The sequence below is a fragment of the Siphateles boraxobius genome, unplaced genomic scaffold, assembly GCF_051911475.1.
Source record: "Siphateles boraxobius isolate OS27281-9 unplaced genomic scaffold, OSU_SipBor_1 186, whole genome shotgun sequence".
NCBI lineage: Eukaryota > Metazoa > Chordata > Actinopteri > Cypriniformes > Leuciscidae > Siphateles > Siphateles boraxobius.
The window spans coordinates 463092-477500 of record NW_027508795.1 but is presented as its reverse complement, the minus strand read 5'-3'; the positions used below and the strand labels follow the sequence as shown (position 1 = coordinate 477500).

General features: G+C 36.6%; 1 protein-coding gene across 1 annotated transcript in view; it reads right to left on the bottom strand.

Moving 5' to 3' along the window:
- LOC143741306 (CUB and sushi domain-containing protein 3-like) overlaps positions 1–14409 on the bottom strand; it is a 323702-nt gene that overhangs the window by 84221 nt on the left and 225072 nt on the right. The window contains exons 35-37 of the mRNA XM_077233739.1: positions 8549–8673; positions 7714–7810; positions 5171–5275 (exon numbers count right to left, since the gene is read on the bottom strand). Coding sequence (XP_077089854.1) covers positions 5171–5275; positions 7714–7810; positions 8549–8673 — 327 coding nt within the window. The remainder of the gene's footprint in view (positions 1–5170; positions 5276–7713; positions 7811–8548; positions 8674–14409) is intronic.

Below are 14409 nucleotides of genomic sequence, written 5' to 3'. Positions count from 1 at the left end.
AAATGTCACGATTCGATTCAAAATCGATTTTTAGGCTCAACCAGGGGCGTCACTAGGATTTTCATTTTAGCCCCCAATGAGGGTATGATTTTTTTTTTAATTATAAAAAAAGGTAACACTTTAGTTTAGGATCTAATGCTCACTATTAACCAGTTTCAATACCATGCAAAGGCAGGGTTTTATAATCACTGTGGTCACAAATGTGAGGTAGGGCAGATAGGGGGTTCTGGGTTTCCCAGAGAAAATTTTTATTTCTCAGATCTACATATTTTAAGATGTTTTGAAGGCCAAATAAATTGGATAACAGCTTTAAAACCATGTCAGTGCGCAGCTGATTATTTTTCTCTCCTCATCAGCATCACACTCTTTTTCTCTTTGTTTTTCTCTTGCCCTGTCTCTTCCCCTCCTAAAGCTGAGCTTGACTGATATAGGCTTTTCATTTTTGTCTGTCAGTGAAGAAAGTAAACATAGGGTCAACTGATAGGTGGATTTTGCCTATGAATTATTTTCTCAGACGCGTTTATTTACTGAAAGCTACTAAAGCTATAGGTAATTAAGCTTATTAAATGCATGCACAATATGTAGGCTACACATTCATTATTGATCGTATGCCTAATACAGGGCCGTATACAGGGCTTTATAATCAAAGAGGTCCTAAATTTGAGGTTGGTAGGGGGTTCAAATTTTTTATTTCTCTGATATGTGCATTTCAAGACGTTTTTAAGACCAAAAAGAAAAAGGATAAGAAATAGCTTTAAAACCATGTCAATCTACTGGGCAGTAGATCATTTGTCAATACCTGCTGAGCTTTTTTAATTTACTAAAGGCTACAATTTGTATTATATGCTAAATATGTACACATTCATTATTAATATTGTGCCTAACATGATGAAAACAGCTTTGTTAATGTTTCTTGTCCCCTCACACAATGACAGTAAACTAATTATTACATTACATAAGTCACGTTACATAGGCCTATTTTCAGTTCAAAATGGCGAAGTTAGACAAAACTATATTAGTTAGCCTGATTATTTTTTGTCATTCGTTTAACATTTATGACCAAAAAAAAGTCAAATATGAAATGTTAAGTTTAGCTACTTGCATCTCATCTCGCACTTGACCGTACGCGTTCGAGTCGCACTGTTAAAATTCACGCTCAGCAGCGTCTGTGAACATAAACACCGCCTACTTTGATTTGATTGGTCATCTCAAATAATCTGACATTGACGAGCAGTGACAGACCAATGAGGCTCAGATGAACACACACACACACACACACACACACACACACACACTGTCCTCTGTTTCTGACATGCTCTCTGCTCGGCGCCGCTGCGGATTGAAGATGAAGAACGCGCTGAATCTGATTATAACAAGACTGAAGCGAACACGAATTTGTGTAGCCTACATTAATCACACATTTTTAGGGGGGCTAGGCAGAAGTTTAGGGCTGAAGTCCCCCTAAAAAGGGCCTAGCGACGCCCCTGGGCTCAAGATTCGATTCAAAAACAATTCACAGTATGTAAATGATGTAGTTTACTTTGTCCTATGTGAACGATAAGTATAACAATGACGATAATATATAAATATAACTACAATGATAACTATATTAGTATCCAAACTACCCGACTATAATGTTAAGCACAACAATAAGTATAACAAGACTATAGATAATATTAACTATAAATATAGCTATAACGATAACTATATTAGCATCCAAAACTCCTGACTATAACTATAAGTATAAAAAGACAATAAAGATAACAATAATATATAAATATAGCTATAACGATAACTATATTAGCATCCAAAACAGCTGACTATAACTATAAGTATAAAAAGACAATAACGATAACAATAATATATAAATATAGCTATAACGATAACTATATTAGCATCCAAAATAAAAGTTTATGTTTATGTGTGTTCTCACTGTGTATAATTATTTTATATATATATAAATACACACATATGCATGTACTGTACATATATTTATACATAATTTATATATATATATTAGGGGTGTAACGATACACGTATTCGTATTGAACCGTTCGGTACGAGGCTTTCGGTTCGGTTTTCGGTACGCATTTTTGAACCGAACGGTTCGTTGGACCATTTTTCCTGCCGACCAAAATTTCGTTATTTCAAATGTAGGCGCGTCGCGCGTGGCAAGCGCGCTCATAATGTGAGAGACGCTGGCGTGACCACAACATTGCTCAACATCAAATGGCAAATGTAATGTAAGCGGAACGAAACTGAGCTACTCGTTTATTGTGTGGTTGACGGACCGTTTATCAGTCTGGACCAATGCAGCGCGAGCCGATCTTATTCAAGCAGCACTGTTACTACACAGCGCTGAGACATCCAGTAAAGAAAGCATTTGACTTTGCCACTGAAGTAATAACATCGCTGCGAGATCTAGTGAGAAACATTCGCATTTCTCCGTTATTAACGGATCAAACAGCGCTGACGTGGAAACCAGGAAGAAACATTGTGCCATGAATGAACTATCCAGTGTCCACAGATCAGCAATATTCACCATGTATTTACTTTAGTAACACTACTAACTGTAACCATGGAAGTTTGGCAGGAATAGTAGGCTATAATGCTTTCAAGTAACATCACGTCGGTTTTATTTTGACATTATGAATACAATTGCTGCCCTCAAATGTTAATCTGAACTAAAATAAACCTACTACAATATTACATTTAATTTTGTCCAAGGAGCTGTTTTGTTTTAAATGCTCCTAAGAAAAGTCAAGTATAGCTCCAACATTGCTCAAAGTTAAAAAATATCATACTTTATGATGTTAGTTTTAATAAAAATATAATAAAAAAAATTAAATCAAGGAAATTTCTCTGGCATTTCTTTCTTTTTGCTGTATCGGAAACGTACCGAACCGTACCGAACCGAACCGTGACACAAGTGTATCGTATCGAACCGAACCGTGAATTTTTTGAACCGTTACACCCCTAATATATATATATATATATAGACCCCTTTTGTGCCGACGTCACAATTACGTCACGGTGTTAGCTGGAGGCAAAACATAGTGAAAACTGGACTGAAGGACTCTGTTGTGTTATGTTATGACAATGACAATAATTGTTGTTGATGTTTTTTTGTTGTTGTTTGTTTGTTGTCGTTTTCTTTTACTAGCATTTAATAAAAAAATAAATAAAAAAAAGTGAAAACTGGAGGCGGCCTTTAGATTCGGCTACATAATAAGGATCTTAAATTATTATTATTTTTATTAAATGTCATCTTGTTGTGTTTCTGGGTGCAAGAATCACCCACTGGATCCAATTTGAAATTTTATCGCATAATGTTTTCTAAATTAGAATCATCTACATTGTTGTGATTGATTGTGATAGACTTTTTGAAGAACCTGGTAAGAAAGAATAATCAAATACATAGTTAATTAATATAATTTGAATGCATAAAAAAATATTTTTATTTCTAGAAAATATTCACATCATTAAAATTGCACTTTACATTGTGGTCTTCTGGCCTTGGCGTTGGGCAGGACCGCACAATGTAACGTTACCACAAGTCAAGACCATTCATCACATAGTTATAGACATCTGAAGATTTATACGCCCTTAGTTTGTCTTTACGCTGGGTTTCTCTATCAGGTGTAGATGTCAGGCCACTCGACTGAGGTAACGTTAATCCTGTCAGATCCTCCATTGACTGAGTGTGTACGGGTCGGCCAATCTGGTTCCGTCCGTTAAAATTAACTTTTGCAAATAACAATCGCGGCCTGGACAGTGAGTGACCTTGCACATTAAGATAAAATCTATACATACACTCACCTAAAGGATTATTAGGAACACCATACTAATACTGTGTTTGACCCCCTTTTGCCTTTAGAACTGCCTTAATTCTACGTGGCATTGATTCAACAAGGTGCTGAAAGCATTCTTTAGAAATGTTGGCCCATATTGATAGGATAGCATCTTGCAGTTGATGGAGATTTGTGGGAAGCTCCCGTTCCGCCACATCCCAAAGATGCTCTATTGGGTTGAGATCTGGTGACTGTGGGGGCCATTTTAGTACAATGAACTCATTGTCATGTTCAAGAAACCAATTTGAAATGATTCGAGCTTTGTGACATGGTGCATTATCCTGCTGGAAGTAGCCATCAGAGGATGGGTACATGGTGGCCATAAAGGGATGGACATGGTCAGAAACAATGCTCAGGTAGGCCGTGGCATTTAAACGATGCCCAATTGGCACTAAGGGGCCTAAAGTGTGCCAAGAAAACATCCCCCACACCATTACACCACCACCACCAGCCTGCACAGTGGTAACAAGGCATGATGGATCCATGTTCTCATTCTGTTTACGCCAAATTCTGACTCTACCATCTGAATGCCTCAACAGAAATCGAGACTCATCAGACCAGGCAACATTTTTCCAGTCTTCAACTGTCCAATTTTGGTGAGCTCTTGCAAATTGTATCCTCTTTTTCCTATTTGTAGTGGAGATGAGTGGTACCCGGTGGGGTCTTCTGCTGTTGGAGCCCATCCGCCTCAAGGTTGTGCGTGTTGTGGCTTCACAAATGCTTTGCTGCATACCTCCGTTGTAACGAGTGGTTATTTCAGTCAAAGTTGCTCTTCTATCAGCTTGAATCAGTCGGCCCATTCTCCTCTGACCTCTAGCATCAACAAGGCATTTTCGCCCACAGGACTGCCGCATACTGGATGTTTTTCCCTTTTCACACCATTCTTTGTAAACCCTAGAAATGCTTGTGTGTGAAAATCCCAGTAACTGAGCAGATTGTGAAATACTCAGACCGGGCCGTCTGGCACCAACAACCATGACACGCTCAAAATTGCTTAAATCACCTATCTTTCCCATTCTGACATTCAGTTTGGAGTTCAGGAGATTGTCTCGACCAGGACCACACCCCTAAATGCATTGAAGCAACTGCCATGTGATTGGTTGATTAGATAATTGCATTAATGAGAAATTGAACAGGTGTTCCTAATGATCATTTAGGTGAGTGTATAAATAACACATTTTTCTTAAATAAATACATGCATATGTCTGTGTATTTATATATACAAAAACAAACTACTTTGGATGTGATTAGTTGTTGCCCAGCACTAGTTCTAAGCGTTTCATCACGTCAGGACTCCCGGAGGAGAACAGTCATCATACCTGTGTATTCCAGGTGAAAGCCGGCTCCGGAAACGCTCATGTCGGTCTGAAAAGTGAGGTACAGGTTGTTGGACGTGGTGTTCAGCAGGGGAGGAATCGTCGTCCCTGAAGGATTTGCATTAGAAATAATTAGGTTTGTATGACAGGCATAACAGCACATTATTCCCTACAGCTCCCGGTGGGATTGTGACATTCCTTCACAAAGTTTCTACGGATGTCATTCAAATCTGTCAGCAGGTTTATGGAGTCGCTAGATCTACTGATGAACTGCTGTCGCTGTTAAATGGGACATATCATGAAAATTTGACTTTTTCTGTGAAAACGTGAACCCAGCCCAACCCAGAAAACGTGAAAAGTGAAACCCAGTAACTCTGTTCTGGTGAGCCTTTCTCTGCAAGCATGTTATAAAATAAGCCGATCAGATTTCTCTCCTTCTGACGTATGAAGAGGATCTTATTATAATATTACCGGCCCTTAATCTGCATGTTTACACACACCAGCCGACATTCGGTTTCTCGACAGAAGATCCAGCAAAGCCTGAAACTGTTCTGTCGTTGAGCACAGACGAGCACTGAACACTATTGACCAGAACATGTCACCGCTGTCTTATAAACACCTCAGGAACTGTGGACACTTGTGTAGAAGTTCAACATGATGATGAGATGATCACTGTAACTCCACAACAACTACATAAATGTCTCCACTAACATTCAGAAACTCTTCCTGAGTCTCTCCGTAAGGCTGCACTCGCTACTGGTTATTCTGGGATTCTGGATGAGTGAGATTGGCCTGTTTTGTTATTGCTGGAGTTTCTGAAGCTCGTGTAAAGACTCCGCCCTCTTCTGAACGGAGGCGGAGCAAAAGCAAATTTGCATTTAAAGGGACACACACAAAAACGGCATGTTTTTGCTCACACCCAAAAAAGGGCAAATTTGACAAGTTATAATAAATGATCTGGTATTTTAAGCTGAAATTTCACAGTCACATTCTGGGGACACCAAAGATTTATATTATATCTTGTGGAAAGGGGCTTAATATGTCACCTTTAAAGTTGGGTCACATCCACCTAATAATCCTGAAACTACATCTGGCCACACAACAAGACAGATCAGACCTATATCAGTTCTGTGAACCGGCGCTGACCTCCATCAAACAGAGTGATGCTCTCGAGCCGATCTCAATTCTTCATGATGGGATATTTGTCGAGTGAACGCTGACGTCCGGTGCTAAAGAGGTTGTGACGAATAGATGCAGGCATTACACTTGCAGCCTTAACCTCATGGGGAATTCAGACAGATTTAGACGCTTATTAAGCCATTTTACCTTCTTTATGCACGAGGCATCTCCATCCCAAACTTCCTTTAATCTTTCATTTGTCCTCCGAGCAGATTAAACGTCAAACTGTCAACAATCCTTAACGTTTTGTCTGAGAGGGATGGCGCCCTGCTAAGGTCAGCGCATATTTATTTTGCTTTGTGTGGCTGATGCATTGATACAGAGATACGGTGGAAAATAATGAATAGAGTCGTTCACTTCTGAGGGCTCTGCCGATTCCAGTCGTCGGTGCTACACTGATATCATTCTGTTCACTATGTGTACTAAGAGCCAGGAAAGTCAATAAAAAAAGTCTATATTGTAAGGAAAAAAGAGTGATTAAATATGGCAGAGAGCCAAACAAAACCAAGTAAACAAGCCCTTTTCTGAGCCAAAAGATGTGAAAAAACACAAACAAACAAATAAATGAATAAATAAATCAGATTGCAAAACATGCAATGACCATAATAAAATAATAAAATAAAAATAATGCCAGAATAAACAAGGCAGAAAGAAAGGGCGACAACAAACAAAATCAAGTAAACAAGCCCTTTCTGAGCCAAAATATGTGAAAAAACAGAAACAAACAAATAAATGAATAAATAAATCAGATTGTAAACAAAGCAATCATGAAAAAGTTAAAAATTAAAATAAAATAATGCCAGACTAAACATGGCAGAAAGGGCACAACAAACAAAATCAAGTAAACAAGCCCTTTCTGAGCCAAAAGATGTGAAAAAAATAAGATAAATAATATAAATCAATAAATATTGCACAAATAAATTATGAAAAATTGGTAAATAAAATAAAAAGTTAATAAAATAATATAAATTGCTAAAAATAAAATAAAATAAAATAAAAGTCCTTGAGTAGTCAGCGCTACACTGATATCATTCTGTCTTCTACTTTTACCAGAGCCTCACCAGGGAAAAACTTCACTCCCGCTGCTTATAAAGCTGTTGATCCATGATATCCCATGACAGCTCAAATATTGAATTGTGTTAGATGACAAAACAAATCTCCAGATGAAAGCTAGGCGGCATGAGGTTACGAAAAACAGTCTTATTTCACTTTGAGTTTCTTCAGAGCGAGTAGAGAGTGTTACAGAAACGGAGGACGACTGCGCAACAGTTGTATTTGCAGAATATATTAAAGTCAACATGACGTTCTTGTGTTATTTGGTAAACAATATGAAACTTAGGGAGGAAAACAGACGGTTTCAATCTTACCCGAATAACTCCCGAGTCTCGGAGCGTTGCTGTCGACACCGTCGTAAAAGTCCAGCGAGTCCCAGTTGTGTTCGGTGGAAAACGTCACAACTGTAATCTACAGGAATAAATACAAAGGATTTAAACATTTCATTGTAATCAATTGGTAGATTTTTGAAGTGATTCAATTTCAACAATTTTGGTGCATCTCATTTACTTTCATAAATATCAGTATAAATTTAAGTCAGTTCTGGTCTGATAAGGCCATGTAAGATGCAAAATGCAAATAGTCATATAATCATGCAAAATAAAAGGCTATTAAGATGCTTTCATCTCTTTCGTTGTTGATGTCAAAGGCTGAATCTGTCGCTTATATGACTAATGCTAAAGCAACATCTTCGGCTGATGAATAACATTTCTTCTGTTGTTTTTCTATTTACACAGTTTTCAGTTTATGGTAATAATTTTGCATATTGTTCAGCTGAAGCAGAATAACGATAAACAGTGTTTGTTCAGGACATGATGTCCAGTGTAATAAACAGAGAACCGCTGCTGTAGGAAGAAATCAGCCTTTTAAAACACATATTGGTGGAGCATTGTTATATTCAGAGATTTTTTTCTCGTTTTTGCATCACTATGAAATGAAGAATCACCTCCTTAAACTTCAAAAGTAATAAAGAACAGCAAATGGAATATTCACAAGTTCAATAATCATGCAAAGCAAATAATAATAATGTGATTCCCTCGATAATATTTGTATCCCCAGGCAAGCGTTAAGTAATCAAACACACTTCAACTAATCAGAATTTGAAATGTTTTTCAGAAGATGGTTAAAAAACAACAGTTTTTGTCTCACTTGGATCCCGGTTCCCTCCGGCACAAAGATCTTCCAGACGCAGTTGAGGTGGTTGTCGTACGGATCGGGATAAGCGGGAGACAGAACGGTCCCGCGGCGCGCGGTCAGAACTCCTCCACACGGCACTGGAAGACACGTTTCAGGAGCAAAACACTGAGTAAACGTGCAGAGAAGGGAACAACAAACAGAATCAAGCGAACAACAGCTTTCGGAGATAGAAAATATGGAAAAGGTAGTAAAAAAGTAATAAAATAAAATGCTAAAAAGTACCTTAAAAGGCCACATCAAGTCAATCAAAATAATTAAAATAGATACATAATAGTAACAATAATATTAATAATAAATACAAAAATAAAAACAATTAAATTAAATATATATAAATAAAGAAAAAAATTATAATAATAATTAATAATAATAATAAAACAATATAATACACAATAATAAATGCAATATATATATACATATATACATAAACACACAAAACATACATAACAGTGTGCGTGTGTGTGTGTGTGTGTGTGTGTGTGTGTGTGTGTGTGTGTGTGTGTGTGTGTGTGTGTGTGTGTGTGTGTGTGTGTGTGTGTGTGTGTGTGTGTGTGTGTGTGTGTGTGTGTGTGTGTGTGTGTGTTAATGTTTATGTATGTGGCCTTGGTGTTGTTTGTTGTATCAGTCACCTGGAAGTATTTGATTGCATAAATATATATTTGTTTTATAAAAAAATAAAATAAACAACTCTCCTTTACAGCTCAACATTCAAATGTCTTACGAATAGTGTTTCATGTCGACCTTATCTGGCCTTTTAAGGTGCTCTAAGTATTTTATTCTTTATTTGAATTTATTTTATTATTTTGTGTGTGTGTGTGTGTGTAACAAGTGTAACTGGGTGTGTGAGTGGAAATATAGGAGAGTTATTAAGGAGAGTTGTTTCTGAACCTAACAGAACATTACAGACTACAGCCGTATTATTTTCCTTTCTAAAAAGAGCTTCTTTCAAAAGCACTTTTTCTCTGTGTAACGATGTTCTTCATCCAGCCAACAATCAGCTGGGTCGGCCCATCTTAACACAACTCCAGTGGGACGTCATTACCAGGTGCAGATCTGAAGTGCCACGACACATTAATGTTAATGTCGCCGCTTCTGCTTTAATCTAGCATGGACCGAACATGGACTAGCTATATATATATATATATATATATATATAAAAATGGTGTCCATCCAGTGTCCTGTATCATGTGACTTCAGCACATCTTTCATGTAGGCTTCATCGTGCTCTGCTTAAAACACATTATGCATTCATCATTTTCAATTATTCAACCTCGTACTCCTTCTATTTGAAGTTTCCTCTCATATTTCAGCCCACTGAAGGGGATCCTTTGAGCGGAAGAACTCTTATCTTCTGAAGAGTTGTCGAGCTTAAGTGCAACCATAATGATATTTTTGGTCACAGCTATAGCTGACAGACACCACTTCAATCTATGTAAAACCGGACACTTTGGAGCGGATATACAAAACAGGCTATTAGACGACACTGCAAAGTTCACCATTTAATGGGACCGTTTACTCAAAAATAAAGACTCATCCTCATGTTGTTTTAATCCTATATGACTTACTTTCTTCTGTTGAGCACAAGAGGAATATCATGTCTTTTCTTTTGATTTAATAAAGTAAGTTATTGAGGATAACAAACAAAGCATCATTAAAGTATTCTATATGACCCATGCACTATATTCCAAGTCATGATGAACAGACCGAAATTGAGTTATTTAATTAAAATCCAGTGGACTTAAAATCCCTGGCTTAAGTTTATTGAGCCTCTCATTCAGAAACTACAACTAGATCAAAATACATTGGCAAATTACAGACCTATTTAAAATCTTCCATTTATGTCTAAAATACTTGAAAAAGTCATGTTCCCTCAAATGTGGTTCTTCCTGCAAAAAATTATATCTATGAAAAGTTTCAGTCTGGATTCAGGCCCATCATAGCACAGAAACTGCGCTTGTTAAAATGCCAGATTACTTACTTCTAGCTTCTGACCAAGGCTGTATTTTCAATACTAGTTTTACTTGATCTTAGTGCTGCGTTTGACACTATAGACCAGGGGTCGGCAACCTATTTGTCATAAAGTGCCATTTTTAAGTTTCCGAGTTCATCACTGTGCCATAACCCCCCCCCATGTTTAAATAAACATAAACATATTTTAAATATTCATAATGGCTAACACAGAAATGGTACAGAAATTAAAATGTTTCTCATGAAATTTGTTTTAGATTTGTCATCTTGTTTTCAGGCCTAAATTAGACTTTGAAGAACAGATTGGACCTGGTCATTCGTGTTTTTACTGACTTCTTTCAGTTTTGTTAAAAGTGTTACACTTCCACTTGGCAACATAACTGCATCTCACTACTTTTAATGAAGACAACTGTGTGTTAAGCTTCAGAATGTAAGCTAAACTTTCGGTTTCATTTGCGCAGTTTGCACGTCGGCTTGCTGAAGAGATGCGTGTTGCAACATCGTGTCATATCCATAAACCGGGAGCCGTTATAACACTCGCATGTTTTTCTTTTTTACCAATTTGGGAGGAGTAAAATTTACATTTGTGACTTCAACAAGCATATATAATGCATGTATGCATTTTGTTCATTTTCATCTGGAATATGTAAATGTGTGCTCTCAATCAGAGGGCATTTGTCTCACGATTGGATAGCTTTCCAATCAGAGAAAAAACATGAAGTGATCAGGTACGCATGAACGGAGTTTCCACATGCATCGCAGTCATTTTAACATGTATGGAATGTTTAATAAGGACTCTATACACTTGGTTGAAATTTATAGCATTAACTATTTACAGCGGAACGAGCTTTAAGGTGTCAGTTGGATAACTTGTTTGCGCTGATGCGCAGTTGTCAGCGCCACCACTCTGACCAATGGTTTGTTAGAGCTGCACGCTTTCATTGACTTGTGCAGTTTAATACTCACACTTTAATAATATTAATAACTCCTAACTTAAGTTAATAAAACAAGCTGTTACTACAAGGAATTATTACATCAATATGTAGATCTGTATATGTGGGAGGTAGGCTACTTTATCTGAATGAAATACATACACCCCTCTCGCGCTTGCTTGCGTGCCAGCGATTAACCCTCCGCGTGCCAGTGTTGGCACGCGTGCCTTAGGTTGCCGACCCCTGCTATAGACTATTATATACTCTTAGATCCACTACAAAATTACTCTAGTACTCATGGACAGGCATTAAGGTGGTTTAGATCTATCAGACCGTTACCATTTTTTCCGCTTAAAAGGGGAGAAAATCTAAGATAATGTCAATAAATTATGGAGTGCAGCAAGGCTCTGTGTTAGGACCTCTTCTATTTTCAATATTTATGCTGCCACTTGGTAATATTATAAGAAAACATGGAATTAGTTTCCATTAGTTGTGCCGATGATACTCAGATAATTTAGAGAATTCATTTAGTCGTGGTGAAATATATAACTAAGTTGACAGAGTGTGTTAAAGATATAAAATATTGGATGACCAGTAATTTTCTTCTATTAAATTCCGAAAAGACTGATTGAATAACTACTTATTGGACCAAAACCCTGTACACAAAACCTATTAGAATACAATTTGTATTTAGAAGGATGTACTGTAACTTCATCCTCTACAGTTAAAGACCTGGGAGTTAAATTAGACAGAAACTTGTCTTTCGAAAATCGTATTTTCTCTTCTTCCACCTCAAAAATGGAGATAAACTTCATTGAGACGTTGCATTACAAAAGACATTCAGCTGTTTTCTTATACCCACCCTAACTGGAAAATGGTTTTATCTTGTCAAATTTTGTCAAATGCATGCTAAAAGCGACAACATTTATTCTAACAATAAATATATATTGATGCTTTGATACTGTATGTTTCCTGCAAAACATAAAACACTAATTAAGAAAATGATTTATTGCACTAGATGCATTTATATATTTGTAAAGCCTAACCTTTCCATCCTCCTTCAGTAATGAAGATCCCAAGGACTTGTAGCGCATATATGCAAAATCACTGCATTCATAATTACAGTATTGTGCTTTCTAATAGACCAGAAACACGTTCAATTTTCCATTTTCATTAGTGCTTTTCAAACCATTCAAAGCACACAAGCGTCAGCTAAGAAAAGCCGAGGGGGAAAAACACACACTAACTGGAATAAATTGAAAGGACGAGGAATGAATCTTCTGACTCTCTCAGTCACCTTTGCAGAGCTCAGAGCCATTTTTATTTGCTAGTTGAGGCTTCGCCAGACATTGTACTCAGCACCTTTTGTGTAGCTATCAATAAGCGCGAATCCTCTGTGGATGTTAACTAGCGCAAGGGTTTGTGTCTTCACAGGCAGTTTCTGACGCCATCAGTCAAACACACGAGGACATCGAGAGACCCGAGTCAATCGCTTTGTTTTCAATCACCGGGTGCGAAAGAAAAACGCCACTCATCTGTTAGTGCTTTTCCTTCACTGATAGAGATGATTCAGTGCTGAAGGAAATGCATCAGAAAAAACAAATGTATTTTCTACATGAAAAGTGTAGTTCAGGCAAGGATTCAAAAAAACTAAGTAGCCTAAATCTGTAACGCTTTACAATGAGATTCACTAGTTGACAAGAACTAAGATCGAACAATACTTCTAGCATTAATTAATCTTAGTTAATATTAATTTCAACTTACTAATACATTGTTGAAATTAAAGGGTTGTATTTGTTACAGTAGTTAATGCACTGTGAACTAACATGTACAAACAATGAACGGCTGAATTTTTTATTAACTAATATTAAGAAAGATTAATAAATACTGTAACAAATGTATTGCTCATTGTTAGTTACTACATTAACTAATGAACCTAATTGTAAAGTGTTACCCCTGAATCCAATATTACTCAATTCAAGTTTGTAGAAATTAAAGCATAAATCTCAACAATATATAAAATTAAGTAAAATCTACTCAACTTTTCTGATACTGGTTTTCCCATCATGCAACTGGGGCATGAATAATTACTAAGGTTGATTTTTCACTGTTTTATCATTCATTTTTGTTTTTAGGTTTGGTAACTTGCTGTTTTGTGACATCTGGATTTATTTTCTACACAAAATGACATTCGTACGCAAAAACAATCAATCGAATGTTAGCGTCATTGTGTATATATACTGTAGTATTGAGGTCTCTGTGTTCGGGTGCCATGTTACTTCCATTATGTAGATACAGTATGAAATCTACACAATATCTATTGCGTTATTTACTTAGATGTTTCTACAGTAAAGCATACACTTTAAAAGTGTGTTTTAATTCAGTGTAATATTGTTTGAATAACAAGTACATTTTGTTAAATTTACTTGTTAAATCAGTTAAGTAGATGTTACTTAATTCTAAATGTGAAATTAAATTAAATATAATTAAGTAATATTTACTTAATTACTTAAATTAAATGTTAATTAGATGTCAAATGATTGTTAAGTTCAATAGTAAGTAGATTTTACTTGATAATAACAAGTAAGTTGTTCAGAGCATTAGCAGTAAAAAAATGCAATTACATTTTTAACCCAACATTTGGGTTTGTCCATTCTTCGCCCAAGATTGGGTTAAAACAACCCAACATTTTTTAGAGTGTACTTAAAATGTACTTAGAAAAAATGTTTCCATTTCATCAAGTAAATCCTACAAGTAATTTTTTTTCAGTGTTCTTTACTCTCGCTTCTGATGCCTGGAAGATCATTTGACATGTTAATTCAAGGCAATTATTCAGTTGACTTCCACTCGGATCATCTATATTCCACAGGTGAATTTACCCCCGCGCTCTCTCGCCCCCGCTATAATCAAGAAGCT